Genomic DNA, 23309 nt, shown 5'->3' on the forward strand with positions numbered 1-23309 from the left:
GCCGTCTTAGTTTGTGCTTATAGCACATCAATTATCTGAGTATTGGTCGGTGTGGTCACTTACCAAAGTTTTTCCAATCCCATAATGAATGCAACTAAATTCATGTAGTAATTAACCAAACTTTGATACCAGGTGTCACAGGCTGAATATTTCACACCTTTGTGACATACCTTTGGACACTAGGTAAAGCACTTTTATTTTACTAGCCAGCTTAGCATTTACCATGATTCACCAACATAACATTTTTATAGTCATTCAAAGAAGTACAAGCAGAAGCAGTAAGAAGCAGTAAGCAACTTATGAAAGCAATGACATGCAAGCAGTAAATATTGAAGTAATGTAATTCATTAATCAACACCTTCATTAATAATGTGTGTCTAGCGAGGGAAGTAAGTAGGCTAAACACGTTTACAATAGTTAGTGAGTTTTACAAGTTGATGAACACTCACCCTTCCTTAAAAAGCTTTCTATTCTATTCTCACTCTAGCACTAGGAAACATCAAGATGATTAAGGAGTCATACTCCCCTTTTTAGCCTAGGGAAAAACTATTTTTGAAAAATAAGCTTACACTTGTATTTACATGATGGAAACCTAACCAAAATGCATGAGACAAATGGTCACAGGCAAGCATGCTGAACAAGCTTGGCTCGTGACGCATGGCATGTGCTCCTACTATTATATAGAAAACTTGGGAAGACAAAATGACACAAGGAGAAGAGAGGTCATTGTGTGTGACGAAAGAAAGCCAAGTAAGAGACGAAAATGCTAGAACGAGAGTGAACGGGCAAGAAGACGACTAAACAAAAGGAAGAACATAATTTAAGTGTAAAAAAACGAATGAGGGAAGATGCATTACACAACAAAGGCTTGGAATTATAAAATATTAAAATCATGAAAAAATGATTTGAATAGTTAAATGTTTTAGGAAATGAGGCATCATATCTAATGGTTAGCAGTACATTACATCAACTACTCCCAACTCAAATGTATTATCTAATTTTCTTACGATTCGTTTGACTTGGCATAATAACTATTCATTAGAATAAAATGAAATATAGTTTAAATTTTAAGTATTAAGGGAATAGAGACGAAAGTCGGCCATAGTGATCCGAGAGTCCCATGTGGAAGGGCTCTCGCTCAACGGATTAAAGGTACACCGAGTTATTCCTTATCTAGTCCTTATTATAGACTTATAAAATGTTTCACATTATTATTTATTTTATAGTAAAAACAAATTTTTTTGTATAACTGATTATAACTAACATACTAAAACTAATCTATTATTGAAAATACACATTCTGCAAACCAAACATAACCTTAAATGGAAGTTTGAATTCACGAGTCTTCACCAAATTGTCATCGATTAAAAAAATAGGAGTAATTAATTTTATTTTATTTTATTTTTATAAAAAAAGACCAATTGAGAATCATAAATGTGAACTTAATCAGGTTCTAATTGCCTAAAAATGGCATAAAACATTAGAAGTCAAATGGGTTCTACAATTTAAATGATTTAGGAAAGTTGTTTAGAAATGAAAAAGTTAGAAAGTCTCCATAAGATACAAACGTGACTAGAAATATAATTTCAAAAAATTAATTTACACACTGTTAAAAACAACTCTTGAGAAAAAAAAAAGAAAAAAAAAAAGCTCCGGCTAAAATTTGTATTTACTCAATAGCTCCCACCCGTCGATAAAATTATTTATACAGGCCATCGTTTTTTAAAAAGAATGGCTAAAATTATTATATTATTTGAGTTTTATTATAAACTCAAAAACCCTAACTTCAAGCCGAAGTTTAGGCTTAGGGTTTGGCATCAAAATACGCACACTCGACTCGAGACAGAGAAATACATGGCGACAACGACGGCGACTACAACAAGGACGGCGACAGCGAAAAGGAAGCCGGTGTTTGTCAAGGTGGATCAACTGAAGCCTGGAACGAGCGGCCACACCCTAGCGGTGAAGGTGGTGAACTCGAAGACGGTGCTACAGAAGGGTCGATCGGCATCTCAGCTTCCTAACCGCAGTCGCATCGCTGAGTGCCTCGTCGGCGATGAGACAGCTTCTATCCTCTTCACCGCTCGTAACGAGCAAGGTATGTTCTTGAACATAGTGCACATTTCTTTTGATCTCTTTGTATGTCTCTTGAATTTTTTTGAAGAATTTGTTGCGTTTCTATCTGTTTTTGTTTTCTTAGAATGTGTTATTGTGAAAGGACTTTTATAATTTTCAATTGGCCAATTTTCATATATTGGGATCCGATTGGGCCTAGTACTTGTTTCCTTTTCCCCCTGTTTTCCTTTTAAGGAACCCAGCATACTTTGTTAGGTTGTTTTTATGATCAGGCTTACTGGATCAGTGAAGGATCAATGGATTTTGATACTATGGGCTTGAAGGTTATAGTGTTGTATGTGCGTGAGTCACTGAAGTGTAGTATTTCCTAAAGGAAAATTCTTTGAGCTGCTGTGTCTCTTTAATATTGAACACTTTGGTGTAAGATTTTGGATCCATTGGCATGTAAGATGAAATCCGATAGCGCACAGCTCCTAATCCAAATCAATCAGAATAATGGCAAGTAATAAACAAAGGTTAAGCAGTGTATAACATTGGAACTTCCCAAAGAGATTTTTCATATGCTTAAAATTTTACTGTTATTGGGTTGGATGAACTGGCCCATTGGTCAGTGTATCTACCTCTAATTTATATAGGATTATTGCAGTCTAATATTTGTTATTTCTGCTTTAGACTGTTGTTGTAGTGGAAACCACAGGGTTGTGTTGGTTAAGGTCAATACCTGCGATACTCCAGCGGTTATTATTTTTACTTGGTATTATTGTAGCAAGCTTGGCGTCGATCTCTGATTCCCAGTTAGAAATATAAATTATATTATCTCTGGATTTAGCATTATGATAATGAAAGCATTTTTTTTTCCCCAAAAATAGGAAACTGAAAAATTCTAAGTAAAAACAAATGATTGGTCAAAATCTCCGGGCTTTTTTTATTCAAGATTATTATTGATATATGTTTTTATATATTCCTTTATAAAAATATTACCAAATTAAAATAATAATAAGTGATTAGTGGTAATATGCAGCCTCCTTCTGTTGAAAGGCTAAAAAAAAACAGAATATGAGATTAGGTTGGCTCCCATTGATTTCTTTAATTTTTCAATTCAAAATTACCCGAAACTCGTAGTAATGTTTAGGGGGGTGGCCTGTTATTTTGCACGCATGTGCATGTTAATTTATTTAACATGGCCAAGCCTAGTGAACATTATTTTACTCCTTGTCCAAATCCTACATATCTGTTGAACAAGATTCAGTAGGATTTAATTTAGGAATTTTATCTTGTTATCATTTTTAGATAGAATGAAATATTTTTTTCGTGCTTTTATGGTTTCTACCTTTAAAAAGCCTGGAATTGAGTGGTTATAAGACCTCAGTTTCCTACACCCAAATTACCCAATAGGTGGAATCAGTTGATGATGGCTACTGGTGAGTGAAAATATCCATTTTTCTTCATTTCATCTAGATGCCTACTTTATTTTTATTTTTTTAAAATCAACAAGAAGTCTTTAGTCCCACTATAGCAGGGCCGGCTATATGAATCCATTTCCACCAATTCACACGATTGATGGCATCTTTTTTATATTTTTATTGTTTATTTTGAATTTGATTACTTTTATAAGTGGTGATTGTATTTTGTTTAATTTCATGTATTTAGTCGCTTTTGCTTAGAATCTGCATTTTTATATTTCTTGAACTCGGCAATCCCTTGGATGTTGGCATTTTCCAAGGTGCTTGTTCTGTGTGATCCACTATTTTCAGGATATGGGTAGACATTCAGAGGCGTATAAATATATGAGTGTGATTATGCTCTCGTATCCCTTTTAGGTTGCCTTCATCTCGTGGACTTCTTTGTGATGCTTGTATGCAATGCTGGGATTGTAGTTAGAGGATTTGGAGTGTCCATGTAATGGAAGTGTTGCTCATTTATTGACCATTGGTACTTTTGGGTTGTGGTGAGCCTGTGTGCTTGCCAAAAAACTCACAATTTTGGAGCATTGCTGTTTAATCTTATGGTTTTTATGTTGTTATACGGTGCAGTTGATATGATGAAGCCAGGCGCCACTCTTATTTTGCGTAATGCGAAGATTGACATGTTTAAGGGGTCGATGAGGCTGGCGGTTGACAAATGGGGGCGTGTTGAAGTCACTGAACCGGCTAAATTTGTGGTTAAAGAGGATAACAATCTCTCGCTTGTTGAATATGAACTAGTTAATGTTGCGGAAGAGTGACTAGGATCTTTGGGAAATGAATAATTCAGAGGTTACAGAAGGTTGGGTTCTTCTTGCCTGGGGACACCGTTAATTGGAGCTGCAGTTATGGATCCGGTGGAAAAAATGTTGCCGAGAGTTCACCTCCTCCTTCAGTCCCCTTCTAATGACTGCAGATAGTGAAGTTTCAGCTTCGAAAGTAGGTTGGGTTTATAGAATGGCCTGTCCCTCCTTGTCGCTGCTTTATGGTGTTACATGTATTATGGTTGAATCTGGACAAGTGAATTGATATATATTGTCAATGATTACCTTCTGTTATTTTCTTCTGCATTCCAATTTATCTGGTGTTAAGATATTGAATATGCGGGAATGGATTGGGTCAGTTCATTTATTTAGTTAGTTTTTTTTTGAAAAAATTATTTTCATTTTCCTCCTCTCCTATTTAATTTTTATTTTGATACTTTGGGTTTTGAAATTTTTATAATTCGTGAGGCTTCATTCAGCTGAGATTTAACCCCATACTTGAGGCTTCATTCTTGGAAAACAGAAACAGTAGGCAAACAAAGTAAACTTGTGCTTTAATGGTGTATTTTTTTTTGAAAAAAAAAAAAAAATTCTATTTCCCTTGTTAATTAGGCAGCACATGGGATTTTTCCTTTTTAAAATAAGTTTTGGTTCACATGACCTGGCAAAAGGTGTTGGGTTGGATATTTTATATTAGAACATGTGGATTATCAAGCGAGGATGTTACGATTCATGACCGACTTAATTAAGTTATAAATTTATGTCGGTTTAGATGGAATAATTTAATTCCACATTAAACACTAAAAATTGAAGTTTAATTTCAATCTAATTTGAAAATTCATTCCGAAACTCCCATCCAAGTTCAAAATTCCTAAATTGCGGTCTAATTAAATCCTTATTCCTAAAATAAGTGGTGCATCGCATTAAGACTCAATAGCATTTCAGTTTTGACATTGGGATTCAATTGAGACTTAATTTCTAAGTTTGGGACCCTAAATAAACCCCTAGGGGGATGCTAATCTCCACTTTTGCCTCAATTTGATGAACATAAGCTTGTTGGTCACTTGGACACTCACACCATGCACTTCCATCCACCTCCCCACCCCCCCCCCACCGGGGCCCCGCCCCCGCCCAAAATGTCCCTCTAAGCTCCTTACATGACATCTACAAGTGTTCGCTTATTCAATCACCTTTTCGCAAAACCCAAAGCCCTTCCACTCCTTTGCATTACCTATATATACTTTTTTTTTTCCACCAAGACAAGGAGAGGAGGCTTGAAAACACACCCTTCCCCAGCTTTCAATTCTTTCATTATCCACCTTCCGTTCACACTTGATCTTTCTAGGAAACTTTATTTCTCCTTGATATTTAAAAGCATTCAAGGTTGGTGAAGTTATTTCTACCTTGTTCGTATTTACGTTATGAAGTTCATTTGTGCTTGTGCTTATGAGTTTTCCCTTCTTTTTTTTCTTTTTTTTTAGCTTTATGGTGCTTTGATGTTGTGCTTACCTTTATGTATACTTTAAGATATTGATTTTATGAACCTTAGTCATGTGCCTCAAATCTTTCTATGAAACTACTATGTATGTGTTGTGGTTACTTTAAGTTTTTAACAACGTTGTTTTAGGGATTGTTAGACTCTCTAGGGACTGGATCAATCCTTTAGAGTAGTCTAGGTGAAGGAAATGTAGTAAAGAGAGAAGTAGAGGAGGAGATAGATAGAGAAAAGAGAGAGAAAGAGAGGGCACGAGGAAGTGGAGCAAGCAGAAACTTAGGAGTAGGGAGGAGAAACAAAAGAGAGAGAGAAATAAGAAGGGGAGTGTGTGTGTGTGTGTGTGTGTGTGTGTGAGAGAGAGAGAGAGAGAGAGAGAGAGAGAGAGAGAGAGAGAGAGAGAGCATAAAGTGACTATTTGGCTAGAAAAGGGTGGTTGGCTAGAGCTACGAAGGCTATGTAAGAAGTTGGTGGCCAAAATGGTGGCGACTGTGCTAGGTGGTCGAATTAGAGGTGAGGGAGGAGGCATATATATATAGGAACAGAGAGAGAGAGAGAGAGAGTGAAAATGATTGTTTGCCCAAAAAAGTGAAAATGATTGTTTGCCCAAAAAAGAAGGCTAGATGGAGCTTAGTGAGCCCTTAACAAGGGTAATGATGTCCGTGGTTGGTGGTTGTGCCACTAGAAAATGGGAAGAGATGGAGGAACAAGAGTGGGAACATCACCTTTTGCTCAAATATGTGAAGAGGATAAATAGGAAAGAAAAGGGGGGGGGGGGGGGTGCAGACAATCGACTCACAACATGTGACCAAGTCAAATGTCGGTGTTGAACTAGAAGTGAGAGAGGAGGTGCGCGCGCGCACGCGTGCACACACGCACAGAGATATAGTTTAGAGAGCCCTAGTGACAAACACAATAGTTAGTGGTGATTGGTGAGGGTAATGATGGATGTGGTTGGTGGTTGTTCCACTAGCAAAGGGGCGGTGATAAAGGAACAAGGGCAACATCACCTTTTACTCGAACACGCAAAGAGGATAAATAGGAAAGAGGGTGGGGGGGGGGGGGAAGCCAATCGGCTTATAGCATGTGGCTAGGCCACATATCAGCACCTAGATGCCCCCCCTTCATTTATTTTTTTCTTAACCAGGTTGACTCGGCTTGAATCCAAGTTGACCTGGATAATTAACTTGTACACATAGAAATTGGTTTACTTGACTCAATTTAAGCCTTTTATTTTTGAATATTGGGCGTGCTTCGACCGTGTCTCTCGAGCACATTTGTAATTATTTTTTTTCCAATTCAATTATGACATGCTTAAACTTTCAAGAATATATTTTTTGAATTTTCTTAATTTTTTTGGTATGCATAATTCTTTAAAAATGCTCAAAGATTTTTGAAAGCTTTCAAAAATATTTTGCATTCTCCAAAAAATGTGATATATTATAAAAAATCCAAAAAAAAATTTCCTTTGTTGACTTTGTGAAATTTGAATAACTATAAATAATCTAGGTTTTAGTTCAAAAATTAAAAAATAGAGAAAAATAAAAAATATGAAAAATCATTCTCGTAGCTTGGTGAATCTTTTTTATCTCTTTAAAACAATAGATTCCTTGAAATGATTGTGCAATTTTTTCATTTACCAATTCTTTTTTTTTTGTGCACTTTTATTAATAGTTGTTTGAATTTGGTTTCTAAAATATAATTATGGCTAATGAGGAGACAAGGGGAGGATTTTACTAAAAAGCATTTTCTCTTCCTTATCCTTAGGCCTGACGAGGATTCCAAACTATCGAAGATTGGATGAGCTAAGGGGATTAAGGTCCAAACAGGGTTAGATCAAATGAACCAAGATACCTGCTTGGATACTTGTGCTAAGATTGGCTTTAACTTATTGACATATTAGCTATTTTTTAAATGTTGTTTGATTATCCTATTGTGTTTTTTGTGCCTCATATACTTGATGAATTGCATAAATAAGGAAGAAGACATAGTTAAAAATCACTTATGTTGAGAAGCAACGGCAAACAATCGACTGTTTGGCTGAAAGAGTCGATGGTTTGCTCTAGAATTCAGACATTTTACATTATGTCTGAAATAGTCGACTAATTGGCCCAATCAGTCAACGGTTTGGCTCATGGTAATGAGGCTGATTTCAAATTTTGAATGTGAATGTTAATATGGTTGGGTGTTTGGAGGGAAAATCTCAATGGTTATTGACCTCATAGGTCATACCTATTTTTGATAATGACAAATACTCAAGTATTTGATGGTTATCTAGTTTGTGTGTAGGTTTATATTAGCAGATCAATTGATGGAACATGAAGTAAAGCCTGAAGACCTTGAAGATTATTTATGTTGTAATTTATTTTATGGCGCTATTCGGGTCTGTAATAGTAATTCTAGGAAAAAGGTTTGTAATAATCTCTGTATGTCATGCATGTAGGTTATTGTAAGATTAAAGACCTTAGAAGGCCCTTAGGTCCTTACGTAAATGCACAAAATAGTCCCCATTATCACTTACATTATCAGGGGAATCAATTGAAATAAATTAGACTTAATAGGCAAAATCTGTGAGAGGTCGGGCGACCGAACCCATGGTGTTCAAAACACCTCGAGTGCCCCAAACCGTGGATTGGTTAACATGTTGACCTGAGTTCGGCAAACCAAACTAAAATACACATACCATCCACGGTCGACTGAACCGTTGATCTGACCTTTCCCCACCAACTCGGTAGCCCGAACTTCACGTTCAAAATGGCCTTAGGTGACGAAACTTCAAAAATAACTTTTTTAGCTGAGTCTGTTCGGATGACCGAACCTTGGATCAGCCACCTGAAACTCTCGGTTTGTTTTAGTTTTTACCATGGTAAAGCACGGTTAAACAAGGTTAATATTTATTAATGGTTTTAAAACAATATTAATAATTCCCCCCATGTCCTTAACGGTTATAACTTTACCATTTCTATATATAGGGGTTCATTTGCAAGGATTAGTGAAAAATTAGCAAAGTGATTAGTGAAAAATCCTCTGAAAATTTTCAAAGCCTATATTTCTCAAATACTCCCAAATACTCTCCTACTTCATTTTCTTTGATCATCCAAGCTTAGAGAGAGTGTTTAGATTATTAGTACTTCATTCTAAAGAGCCCTATACTCTCATTAAAATTTGTATTGTTTGATTTTTGTATTGAGAGTTTGGCTAGGGTTCTTCCCACAGATTTAACTTGATAAATCTAGTGTTGGGAAAACTCATTAGCTTGAGGGTCTTTGCATTGTCAATACAAGATTCCTTAAGTAATAACTTTTGTGTGCAAAATATTTTAAAAACTTGATTTCAAACAACTCTTGTGCTTGATACAATTTGAGGAAATATTTTTGAGTTCATTTGAATATTATTGTTAGCATCTTTGAAACACTAATTTGATATTGAGATTTGATATATTTTGCTTTCAAAGATTAACTTATTTGAACAGTCTTGTGCATACTTGATATTATCATTGTATTGAGTGTAGATTGCACATATACACCACTGAGCTTATCGTTCTTACATGTTTGGTGTGCATTGATTAGTACTTGTGCGTAGTGGTACATATCTGCTTGTGTAAGAAGCATTTGTTTGTAAGAAAATTTTTATATCGTTTGTATTCCAGGCGTGGGCGTAAGGAGGGAGACTAGCCCTATTGAATAGTCCCGGATTGGCTTAGACCCGATTAGGAAAGCTAGGTGCACCATCCTGATATGGTGTAGGTTGAGGTCTGCCCCGTGAATTGACCTGGTTGTAACCGGTGCCGCTCCACCCATGAAGTGAGCTAATAGTGGAATCCTTGTGCTGGCGAGTCAAGACGGGGACGTAGGCACTTTGGCCAAACCTAGATAACATTTCTAGTGCGTGCTTTTAATTTTTGTATTTTAAATTCGAGCACATGAATGTTTGTATTTTACTATTGTGAATTATTGAGTTTATAATTGCATAGATAGACCCTAGGTTGAGTAATATTGTTGCTAGATTAGTTGAACTTAGGAGAGAAATTTTAAATACCCAATTCACCCCCCTTTGGGAATACACCAAAGTTAACAATTGGTATCAGAGCCACATTACTTAGACTTAACAATTAATTAGTAAAAAGATCATGATGGCTCGTGTTGGTGCATCCTCTTCATATAAGGGAAGGTTAGTCATGAACCCTCCAGTATTTAGTGGTGAAAATTTCGCTGTATGGAAATTTAGGATGATCGTATTTGTTAAAACTTTAAATTGGAGGTTCTAGGAGGTTATTACACAAGGAGATAGTAATCTAGTAAAAATCATTGATGGTGTTGATGTTCCTAAATCTAAATTTGAGCTGAATGATAATGATAAGAACTTAGTGCAAATAAATTTTGATGCCTTGAACACCTTACTGCATGCTTTAGATTTTAATGTTCTTTATGAGGTTATGGCATGTAACAGTACTAAGGAGATATGGGAGGAACTTGAAAGGAGATATGGAGCAATTATGTAGGAAAAGGCGATCACTCCTTGTGATTCAAGCTCTACGGATCTTGAAGGAGGTAAACCGTTCTTCATAGCTCTAATCGACGATGAGGTAAACCTGTCTCGTCTTATGTTAGTAGATAATCCTCGTAATGATTCATATGATGATTTGAATGATGCATCTGATACTGAATCATGTGATAGTTCTGATAGTGAGAGCATGCCTACTTATGAAAAATTGCAAATTGAATATATTAGAATTCATAAGTTACTTGTTAAAGCTAACAAAAGATATACTACTTTGAAAAATAAGTATGAGGCATTTTGAAAGAATGTGAATCAAAATTTCTTATTGAAAGGGAAAATGATTTAAAAATCAAACAGTTAGTAAACAAAAATGAAAAAATTATAAAAATATTTGAACGTGGTAAGATCTCAAATCTTAAGTGATAATAAAAAGGATCTTCTCATTTCAGAACTTGAGTGTAAAGCAAACACAATGTCCAATGAATTCATAAAATTACAAAGTCTTTGCAAAGACTTGAAAAATTCAAAAGTGCAAGATCTAGAAAAGAAAATAGAAGATCAAGCGAAGATCATCTATACATTCACTAGAGGCAAGGACAACTTTAATAAGTTGTTAGGTTCACAAAAGATGACCTTAGATAAGAAAGGTATAGGTTATAATGCGATTGAAAATAAGAAAAGAAAGAAACTATACACGGGTTACTTTGTAAGAGCATCAAAATACTATGCTAGTACCTCTTCCATTCCTTATACCCACACCTTTTGTGTGTTGTGTAAAAAGAAGGGGCACATAAAATTTGATTGCCCGTTTAAAAGGAAAGGTGTAAAATGCAAACAGGTCTGGAGAGTCAAAGTACCACATAGTCCTAACCCATCAAAACTCAAAGATAGAAAAATGGTATGGGTTGTAAAGAAAGGAAACTCATTAGAACTTAAGGAGGAATGAATTCCAATTGGAGTTACATAAATGCTTTTCTTAGGTTCTAGGTTTTGGGGGAGTGATGTCTATTGGCTTATGAAGTGGTCTATGCTTAAAATGTTAAATCTTAGTATGTGCATTCATTATACACTTTCACTATATGCTAAGAACATTAGAAAATCTAGCCATTATGCAATCTTAGATAAAATATCCAATTTAAACTTAACATATATATATATATATATATATATATATATATATATATCTATATATATCATAATGATTGGATAAAAAAAATGAAAACATTGGCTATAGCATACTTGAATGAAAATCCACTTCAAAATAGACATGGCATCTTTGCCAGGTAAATAATTCTAAATGCTTAACTCATGCTTAAAGATAAATATCCTAAGTTAAGGAATTGGTGTCCATTGCATAAAAATGAGCTTTAGGAAATGAATCACATATAGTAAGCATCATTTGATCTTAAACTCATCTTGGAGCCTTAAAAGCCTAATAAATTTTTAGTCATTCTATTCCATGCAAATATCTTGAATCATGTCCACTAATATTGAATACCCTTCGAACTTAATAGAAACTTTTAATCTTTAAGAGTATTTAATCCACTTCTCACGCAAAGCTCTCAAACTTTAAGTCAAGCCCATTAAAGCTTTATATACTTAGAGATGAGTTGAATGGCTAATATGATCGCTTAGGTCTCAATTTAGATGAATGTATAAAATTCAAGTAGACCTATGCACATGTAGTTTAAATCAAAAGCCATTCCAACTTGGGGCCTCTTACATATTAAAATTCATAAGAGAAGAGACATTGTAGGCTATGACTTTGAAAGAAATATTCATTGTGACCTTTTGGTCCTCTAAGCCTAAAACATTCATACCAAGTCTATATTCATTGAAAATCTTAATAACTTTGGCTAAAGAAAGTAGATAATTAACAAAGGGCATAAATTGAATAAGTGCATAACTCAGGGGGAGTATTTCTCTTCGTGAGAGCATTTAATTTATATATATATATATATATATATATATATATATATAAATTAAATGCTCTCACGATTTTTATCTTTTATGCCCATATGCCTTCATATGAAAAGCACTAAATTCCTACTATTCATTATGCGTTAAATGAGTATATCTTCTAGTGGATAGTTTATCTTTTGTATCATTTGTTGATTGTTACCTGATTGCATGCTTAGTTTAGAATGCCTTCTGCATGACGGATGCAATTGATGTGAATTGCATGCTGGTAGTGGATATAGGTTCTTGCATGCTTAAAATTGAAAATAGTTGCTTGAATCTATCAAGTGTTGGTGCATGAAAATTTGGAAAATGTTCAATTTATAGTCCGCATGTTGCCAAAATTTCATTAGGATTTTCCCAAATTAAAACCATGTGCCAAGATGATAAGGATAAAATGCATGCTAAAATGTTCTTGAAAGGATGTGTGACAGCCAACTGAACATTTGATCATCATCCTTATATGAAAGTGCATGCTTAAGTACGCATTTAGGGGAGCTGAGCTCCATCCCTAGAAAAGGAACGTAAAAGATTCATATGCATCAATTCACATTCTTGAATATTGAGGCTCTTCTGAAAACCATGAACATCATATCCAGTGTTTAAAGGTCTATGAATAGATATGGATTGTTTTAGGTTATGAGTATTAGTTCATGCTTGAATATATTTTTTAAGATGCATCTGTGGCATATAGGGATGACCATACAATAATAATATAGTTGATAAATCATCAGTATGGTTGGGTTAAAGGATTTAAAATGAATAGCTTATACTCTTGACTTACCTTGTGAAATCAATCTTGATGAGTATAAGTAGCTTATTTCATCTATGCTATAATTCAAATTGAAAGGGGGAGCATCTAAACATAAAATCCTATTCTATTATGCTCTTCAATATGTTTAGCTTAGATCCGTTTTGAATCAAGTGTGGCATGTGCTTAAATGAAATGATCTTTGTGAAAATCTTAAGTTGATATATATTGCTTTGCCACATGTTGTATGTGTTTGAACCATAATGATCTTAAAAAAATTTATCAATCACATGTTGTATGTGTTTGCCATATGATCTTGCATGTGATTGATAAATTTTTTTAAGATCATTATGGTTGTGGTTTTCTGGTTATATGTTAGTACATGCTCAATTGACAAACCAGAAAATTTGTGCTTGTTTGTTTTAAATTAAAGCCTCTTTTTCAGCAAGCACACACCCCAGTATTTATTTTTTGCAAATATCGAAGGGAGATATATATTTATTATATATATATATATATATATATATATTATAAAATTGCATAACTGGTTCGATAACTTCATATGAAAATGCATGCGAACTAGTTAGATTGTGTTTGTGTTCAAACCAACTATTTGCTATCATATGCTGTGTGCTTTAAACTCATATCTTTCACGGGTCTTATGATATGTTTCAATTACAATGGTTTGTGCATATTTATGGTCTAATTCTGTTTTCATGTCATTTAAATCTTTAAATGACCAGTTATATAGTTTGTGTGCTTAATTGCTAAGTCTGTCATTGCTTTAGACTTTACGAATTTGGTTATGATTTGAAATGCATGATTTTCATATCTATTGCATGATTGATAATTATCTTTATGCTTTATGTCTTGATCATACTAGATTGTTTGGGTTAAATAGTTTTGGAAAAACTGCTAATTTTGAAACTTAAAACAAGTCATTTCTATACAGGTGTTTTTGGGAAAGTATCATATTTTCAAACGGCATGCTATTGAAATTTCAAAAATTTTTCCAAATCTGTTGACCCTATGGGTCATACCTTGTTTTGATTATGACAAATACTCAGGTATTTAATGACTGCCGAGTTGATGTGCAAGTTTATCTTGGTAGTATCCTATGATGGCACTCGGAAACCCGGAGGAAAATGAAGACGAAGACCCTAGATATAATTTATTTGTTGTATGTTATATTTGAGTTTGTAATAATTAAGTAGGAAAGGTCTGTAATAGTAAATAGGGCTTTGATTGTAATAATTACATGCATCACCTGCATGGCTTAATACGTAAGCTTAAAAGGAAAATGACCTTAGGACACACACATTTACACATATGTCTGTTAGGCACTTCAGTAGGGTTTATATGCTTCGAAATTGGACTGAAATGCACACATGGTGCACTTTCGGTCGACCAACACAGCCAGTTCATTTTGGCCTGGTCGACTGAAACCTCCTTGGGTAAAAGTTTGACCATTTGGTCGACCGAACTAGGTAGTTCAAAAGGCCCTGGTTGACCAAAAACCTCCTTTGTCAATATTTTGACCATCTGGTCGACCGACCACTTTTGTACTCCAACTACCTGGTCGACCGGAGGGTCCTCAGGAGAATTCCCAGCAGTTTGGTCAACCGAACCAGGTAGTTCAAAATGGCTTGGTAGATCGAACCTCAGAAAATTGAGAAATCTTCTTCTCCTAGTCGACCGAGACCTTAGTTCAAAAGTCCCCTAGTCGACCGAACCATATGAGACTTGGTCGACCAAACTTGTTCTGGTCGATCGGACCTCTTGGGTTAACCTGATTTTTTTACCGTAGTTAATATTTTTTAAATAGGGTTGAAATGCACTAAACATCATTAAACTTTCCTAATAATACCCAATAGGTCCCCAACGGTCATACTTTCTCCTATACTATATATATGAGATCATTTGAGAAAATTAGAAATGGATTAACCACTTTGATTAGGACAAATTCTTTGAAATTTCCAAATCGTTTAATAGTGCATACATCATTTGTAAGTGGATTGAGTGTGTGTTTGGGAAGGTTTGCTCTCTTGATTGTATTATTTTGACATGATTTTCGTGAGAGCCAAACCTAAGGATTCTTAGGGGGCTTTTGCTAATAAGCCTATCCTAAGAAGACTTGCTTAAGCTTCTGAGTATTGCATTTGTGTTGCAATTTCTTTGGAAGCTTGTATTTGTTTTTGGGTTGCAAAATCATTTTCAAAACATACTCAAATATTTTGTGTGATTTATATTGATATATTTGTGAAAAGATATTTGTGTTTGTAATAGTGATCTTTGTGGCAATATTCATCAACTCACATATCCTTTGCTGAATACAAAGATTTAATATATTTTGTAAATTGAACATATATAATATATATTACTGGAGCATCATATGATTGAGGAAACCTGCTCAATGAAATATACATATTGTCTGGCTAATATCTTTGTGTGAACTATTATATTAAACATATCTTGTGATACAAAGATTGTTTGTTTGACACTCTCACGTACGCATTACACTGATAGAAAATACTTTGAGAGTTGCACCATCTAGACCACATTGAGCTTACATATTGAATCATATTGTGGTGTATGTTATTGCACGTATTTGGGTACATATTTGCTTTACACAAAAGCACAATCACTGTACCATTTGATTATATACACATTTGTTGTATATCCAGGCACGAGCCTGAAGAGGGAGACTAGCCCTGGAATAGTCTCGGATTGGCTTAGACCCGGTTAGGAAAGCTAGGTGCATCGTCTTGTTAAGGCGTGTAGGTTGAGGTCAGCCCAACTAATTGACCTGGTTAAGGTTGAGGTCAGCCCTGTGTTAATTTGACTTGGTTGTAAACGGTGTCGCTCCACCCTTAAGTGAGCTATTAGTGGAATCCTCTAGCTTGCGAGCTAGAGGCGGGGACGTAGGCATAGTTGGTCGAACCCGCACTTTATATTTACCGCACGTATGTGTTATTGTATGAATGATGTGCATGATTTAAATTCCACGTATTTTATTTATCAGCACATTTGGAACCGTGTAGAAGGACCCTAGGTTACCAAAACATATTGACTTCTAACTTAACCTAGGAGAATAATTAATATTTCCAATTCACCCCCCCTCTTGGGAATACACCTTTTCTAACAAAATCTATCTTGTATATTAATGCATCATATCCAGTGCCTATGACTACATGTTTTTTATGTTTCATGACCCTTTTTACTGTTGCCGAAAGGGGGAGAAGAGAAGAGGCAAAAATTGGGTAGTACTTGAAACATTGTTTGCATTGATAAATCTTTAACATTATGCATATTGTCAGGGGGAGCCTTTCAAGGCTATACGCACTTTTTGCATGGTGTATTTGTCATCATAAAAAAAAGGGAGAATGTTGACCTCTTAGGTCATATCCGGTTTTGATAATGACAAATACTTAAGTATTTGATGTCTATCTAGTTTTTGTGTGGGTTTATATTAGCAGATCAATTGATGACACATGAAGTAAAGCCTGAAGACCCTAAAGATTGTTTTATGTTGTAATTCATTTTATGGCGCTATTTGGGTCTGTAATAGTAATTCTAGGAAAAAGGTCTGTAATAATCTCCACATGTCATGCATGTAAGTTATTGTAAGCTCAAAGACCTTACAAGGCCCTTAGGTCCCTACACAAATGCACAAAATAGTCCCCATAATCACTTACATTATCATGGGAATAAATTAAAATATATTGGACTTAATAGGCAAACTCTGTGAGAGGTCGGGTGACTGAACCCATGGTGTTCAAAATACCTTGGGTGCCCGAACTGTGGATTGGTCAACATGTTGACTTGAGTTCGACAAACCAAACTAAAATACACATTCATCCACGGTCGACCAAACCGCTAATCTGACTTTTCCCCACTAGCTCGGTAGCCCAAACTTCACGTTCAAAATGGCCTTGGGTAACTGAACACATGAGTTCGGTTAATCGAACTCTAGACCAGGCGACCAAAAGGTGGACAAAAGGAAATTGCCTCGGTTCAGCAGACTAAACCCTTTCTTAGGCGACCGAACTTCAAAAATAACTTTTTTAACTGAGTCTGTTTGGGTGACCAAACCTTGGATCAACCACCCAAAACTCTCAGGTTGTTTTAATTTTTACCATGGTAAAACATGGTTAAATAAGGTTAATATTTATTAATGGTTTTAAACCCATATCCTTAACGGTTATAATTTTTACCATTATATATATAGGGGTTCATTTGTAAGGATTAGTGAAAAATTAGCAAAGCGATTAGTGAAAAATCCTTTGAAAATTTTCAAAGCCTATATTTTTCAAATATTCCCAAATACTCTCCTACTTCATTTTCTTTGATCATCCAAGCTTAGAGAGAGTGTTTAGTTTATTAGTGCTTCATTCTAAATAGCCCTATACTCTCATTGAAATTTGTATCATTTGATAGAGTTTGGCTAGGGTTCTTTCCACATATTTAACTTGATAAATCTAGTGTTGGGAAAACTCATTAGCTTAAGGATCTTTGCATTGTCATTGCAAGAGTCCTTAAGTAATAACTTTTGTGTGGAAAATATTTTACAAAGCTTGATTTCAAACAACTCTTGTGCTTGATACAATTTGAGAAAATATTTTTGAGTTCTTTTGAATATTATTACTAGCATCTTTGAAACACTAATCTAATATTAAGATTTGATATACTTTGCTTTTAAAGATTAGTTTGTTTTAACACTCTTGTGCATACTTGATATTATCATTGTATTAAGTGCAAATTGCACATATACACCACTAATCTTATCATTCTTACATGTTTGGTGTGCATTGATTAGTACTTATGTGTAGTGATACATATCTGCTTGTGTAAGAAGCATTTTTTTGTACGAAAATTTTTATATCGTTTGTATTCCAGGCGTGGACCTGAAGAGGAAGACTAACCTGTTGAATAGTCCCGGATTGGCTTAGACCCAGTTAGGAAAGTTAGGTGCACCATTCTGGTAAGGTGTAGGTTGAGGTCAGCCCCGTGAATTGATCTGGTTGTAACTAGTACCGCTCTACCCATGAAGTGAGCTTATAGTGGAATCCTTGTGCTGCTGAGCCAAGGCGGGGACATAGGCACTTTGGCCGAATCTCGATAACATTTCTTGTGCATGCTTTTAATTTCTGCATTTTAAATTCCAGGACATGAATGTTTGTATTTTAGTATTGTGAATGATTGAGTTTATAATTACATAGATATACTCTAGGTTAAGTAATAATGTTGTTAGATTAGTTGAACCAAGGAGAAAAATTTTAAATACCCAATTCATACCCCTCTTGGGAATACACCAAATCTAACAGTGGTGTTTATATATACATTAGTTTGGGTGTATTTGTGTGGAGAAGGACATTGTATTATATTGTATTGTGTTATTTGACATTTTTTATAGTGAAAACCTTTGCTGATTGCTCTGGTGGATGTAGGCATTACCAAACTTGTAACAACCTGCTATTTAACTAGGGGGGTTTTTTTTTTTTTTTTCCAACCATCAACCTAAACAGCAAGAAGCAGAAGTCAAATAAACATAACCATATAATTATACAATACCAAAGTGTCTAAATATTCCACAAATATTACATTTCACTGTACTCTTAAGAACTATTCTTACTACTACGAGGATTGACAAAATTGAATCCCAAAAACACTCACCCTCAAAAAGGGTAGACTAATAGCTCCTCTATCTGCGAGCCTGCTCCGCTCGCCCAACTGGCTCACTTGAAAAATAATTCAACACTGGGATGAGCCAAAGTTCAGTAAGACGAAATATGCTATCACTAGTGTGTGGCTATTGAGATGTGGATCTGTAAAAAATTAATCCGAGTTAAGAGTAGTACAAATAACTAAAATTGAAAATGCTGATACTACATAACATATTATAAAATCTTTAGCTACATAATTTAACATGTCAAACTATATGAAATTACTTTTCATAATAATTATACTATTTCTAAAAATCTGATAATACCATAATATTTGAGAATATTTCCCTGGATGGCTGTATGTCATGATTTAACCCCTCATGACAGGGTTGTGCGACTCGAAGGCTGGATCTATCCTGGTTGGCCAACCAGGGTAAACCACTATACTCCTCGGTCAGATCGGCCCTCCTCAACCCATATCTGATGGAGAGCTTGTCCACAACTAGGCACGATCGACCTCATACCACTTACTATCTGAGTTAAGTGGTTGCACTCTGAACTGAATATCTGTATATCTGTAGCTACGGTACTATGCTCTGCTGTCTGATCCATCAAGGTCTGTTACCATATAATACATTTCTATATACACTAACTGTTTTACCATGATTCTGTAATATTCTGTAACTATATCAACTATATTTCTCTGAGATAAACTGTAAATCTTCCTGTTATGGTGCGGTAAAATTGTAAAATCATGGTATTCTGAAAGATACTGTAAACGCATTTCACTGTCTGTATATTCTATAAAACATATTCCTGAAAATACTGTTTTCATACTCTTATGCCACACCATAATTTAAAATATTTTAACGTCAATAATAAATTGCATAAATTTCTGCTCTAAATAATAATCTGGTAAAACATAAACTTCATACTGAAATCATACTAGGTTTTCCACCAAGCATAGCATGTTTCCCTTACCAAACTGTCGAAAAGTCCCTATTGTATACTAGTCCTACACCCACAGGGCTTTTTATTCACACTCTGGAAACCACATTTTCCAGAACCAAACATCAATATTTCCTGGCCTACATCATTTCCTACAACTGCCAGAAGGTCAAAAACAGAATAAAAGACCTTACCTTGATTCTAGGGAGAAACTCGACTCAATCCCACCAACGATTCGCCCTAGCAGACTTGAAGAGAACTCCGCCAGGAGCGTCGTGGTGGCCTTAGATTGTTGATCCGGCAACTGACAGGGTCGAAATCGAAGAGAGTTGGAGAGGAGGCCATAGGAGAGAGAGAGGAGAAGGTTTGTCGTCGTTTTTTCTGCGATTAACTGAGCTTAGGGCTATTTATACTGCGAGATTCATCGACGAGCCACGTCACCTCATCAATGAGTCCTATAGAAAGTTCGTTGACGAACCTGCCCCCTCGTCAATGAAACCCTTGTGTTCATTGACAAGTGCTTGGAAAATTTCTAGGGTTATTATATCCAAAATGCAATGTCATTGATGGACGCGAAGCGTTCGTCGACGAAGTCTGCTGCCTCCTTCTGTTACTGCTTCCATTTCTCTCCCTCTTAATTATTTGAATAATATTATTCTTTGGGTCATTACATTCTCCCCTCCTTATAAAATTTCGTCCTCGAAATTCACTTATTCATATGATCCTTCCTTCTTAGAGGTAAATGATCTACTTATTTTAGTACTTGCCCTCACTTATGGCAGAGGAATACCGTGGTTACATAGGTAGTCCAGGGAGATTACAACAATAAAATAAAATATCCCTCAAAACCAAAATACTACCTAACCCATGTTCTACATTACAATTACACTAAACTCAATAAAATAAAATTTCCATCCTAGCATATACATCAATACTATAATTCATCGAACAAATGAGGGTATTTCCTTCTGATTTCATCTTCAAGCTCCCATGAGGCTTACTCAATCGCGTGGTTTCTCCATAGAATTTTTACTAATGGTATCTTCTTGCTACGCAGTTCTTGTTCTTTTCTATCTAAAATTTGTACTAGAGCTTCTTCATATGCTAAAGCCTCACTAACTTCCAATTCTGTATGGATGATGATATGGGAAGGATCTGAGACGTATTTCCTTAACATAGAAACATGAAATACATCATAAACTCGAAATAGAGATGACGGTAAAGCTAGCTGATAAGCTACTGACCCAATCTTCTCAAGTATCTCAAATGGGCTAATAAACCTAGGGCTCAACTTACCCTTCTTCCTAAATCTCAAGATCCCCTTCAGTGGAGTTATTCTCAGAAATACACGATCACCTACTTCAAATTCCAGTTTTTGGCGGCGAGTATCCACGTAGCTTTCTTGCCGACTCTGCGCTGCATTGATCCTATCTTGAATAAGTTGGACTTTATCACATGCTTGCTGAATTATATTTGGACCCAAAATTCGCCTTTCACCTACTTTATCTTAGAAAAGAGGAGATCGGCCTCTCCTACCATATAATGCCTCGTAGGGTGTCATGCTGATGCTAGCTTGATAATTGTTATTATAAGCAAATTCAACTAGCGGAAAAAATTGAGTCTAGCTACCTCCAAAGTCTAGCACATAGGCACAAAGCATATCTTCTAACATTTGGATTGTCCTCTTAGTCTGACCATCGGTCTGAGGGTGAAAAGCAGTACTGAATGCTAACTGAGTCCCCAAAGCCTCCTACAGACTCTTCCAAAACCGTGATGTAAAACGAGAGTCACAGTCTGAGACTATGGTACCAGCACTCTGTGGGGTCGAACAATCTCCTGTATATAAATCTCTGCTAACCTGTTCATAGGGTAGCTGACTTTAATGGGCAGAAAGTGCATTTTCTTCGTTAACCTATCAACCACTACCCAAATGGCATTCTGACCATATGGCGTTGGCGGCAGCCCAGTAACGAAATCCATGGATACATGGTCCCACTTCTACTCGACAATGAAAAGTGGTTGCACCTGACTAGCCGGTCTCTGGTGCTCAGCCTTAACCTACTAGCATGTTAAACATTGCTGTACAAATTCTGCTATTTCCCTATTCATGCCACTCCACCATAAATAATCCCGTAGATCCTTATACATTTTTGTACTGCTAGGATGAATAGTATATAAAGATTTGTGTGCCTCTTCTAGAATCATTCTTCTGATGCTGACATCTACAGGCACACACAATCTGGTGCAAAATTTGAGGGCCCCATCATCGGTAATACTGAATTCCTCTCCTTGACCATCCTGTATTCTGGCAAGCATCTCCACTAACTCTGGATCATTTCTCTAAGAAGCTTTAATTCTCTCATACAGTGTAGGATGTATCACTAAACTGGCAATAAGCACCTGAGGATCATTCTTCACTAATTCCACACCGAGCCTTTCCAAGTCCATTTGAATTAGGTGCTGAATTGCTACTGCTAACTGTGTTGTATCCTCTGACTTACGGCTCAAAGCATCAGGCACCACATTTGCTTTACCTGGGTGGTAACTGATGGTGTAGTCATAATCCTTAATGAGTTCCAACCACCTCTCTCGCCGCATGTTCAACTCTTTTTGTGTGAAGAAATACTTTAGACTCTTGTGATCAGAAAATATCTCACACCTCTCACCATAAAGGTAATGCCTCCAGATCTTCAATGCGTGTACAATTGCAGCCAACTCCAAATCGTGAGTAGGGTAGTTCTTTTCATACTTTTTCAACTGCCTGGACGCATATGCTACCACCCTACCATGTTGCATCAGTACATAATCAAGCCCTTTCAAAGACGTGTCACTATAGATAACATAACCATCACCTCCTGATGGAATCGTCAGTACTGGTGCAGTGATTAGCCACTGCTTTAATTCTTGGAAGTTCTGCTCGCATTCTTCATCCCATGCAAATATGGAATTTTTCCTAGTCAACCACGTGAGTGGTCCTAACAAAGCCGAAAATCCCTCAACAAAACGATGGTAATAACTTGCCAGTCCTAAGAAACTCCTAACTTCCTGCACATTCCTTGGCTTGGCCCAACTTACCACCGCATCCATCTTGCTGGGAGGATCCACTGATATACCGTCTCCTGAGATCACGTGGCCTAAAAATGTAAATTTCTCAAGCCAGAACTCACACTTACTAAACTTGGCATAGAGCTTCTTTTCCCTGAGCGTCTACAGTACCTGCCTCAAATGCACCTCATGATCCTCAAAACTCCTCGAGTACACCAGTATATCATCAATGAAAACTACTACAAAACTGATCTAGATACTGGTAAAAAACTCTATTCATAAAGTCCATGAACACGATTGGGGCATTCGTCAGACCAAAAGGCATAACGAGGAACTCGTAGTGCCCATACCTGGTCCTGAAGGCTGTCTTCGCGACGTCCTCTGATTTTACTCTCACTTGATGATACCCAGATCTAAGGTCGATCTTGGAATATACCCGTGTACCCTGGAACTGATCAAACAAATAATTTATATGGGGTAGAGGATATTTATTCTTAATAGTAACCTTGTTGATTTCTCTGTAATCGATACACATCCTCATAGACCCGTCTTTCTGCTTTACAAACAACACTGGAGCTCCCCACGGCAATACATTGGGTCATATAAACCCCTTGTCCAGCAAGCCTTGCAACTGTTCTTTTAATTCTC

General features: G+C 36.0%; 1 protein-coding gene across 1 annotated transcript; it reads left to right on the forward strand.

Annotated features, from left to right (window-relative positions):
• The first annotated feature begins 1709 nt into the window (after positions 1-1709).
• LOC131147669 (uncharacterized protein At4g28440-like) lies at positions 1710-4597 on the forward strand. The gene is made up of 2 exons (XM_058097183.1): positions 1710-2098; positions 4110-4597. The coding sequence occupies exons 1-2, from the start codon at positions 1732-1734 to the stop codon at positions 4298-4300; spliced, it is 558 nt and encodes a 185-aa protein (XP_057953166.1). The 5' UTR covers positions 1710-1731; the 3' UTR covers positions 4301-4597.
• Positions 4598-23309: the final 18712 nt, after the last annotated feature.

Source organism: Malania oleifera, chromosome 2 (assembly GCF_029873635.1).
Source record: "Malania oleifera isolate guangnan ecotype guangnan chromosome 2, ASM2987363v1, whole genome shotgun sequence".
Taxonomy (NCBI): Eukaryota; Viridiplantae; Streptophyta; class Magnoliopsida; order Santalales; family Ximeniaceae; genus Malania; species Malania oleifera.

What these genes read in the sequence shown, in the direction of transcription:
- LOC131147669 (XM_058097183.1), top strand. Translation starts at nt 1,732, where the DNA reads ATGGCTAAAATTATTATATTATTTGAGTTTTATTATAAACTCAAAAAC. An exon ending in CACCGCTCGTAACGAGCAAG is followed by an intron (nt 2,099 to 4,109) that starts GTATGTTCTTGA and finishes TATACGGTGCAG; the next exon opens with TTGATATGATGAAGCCAGGC.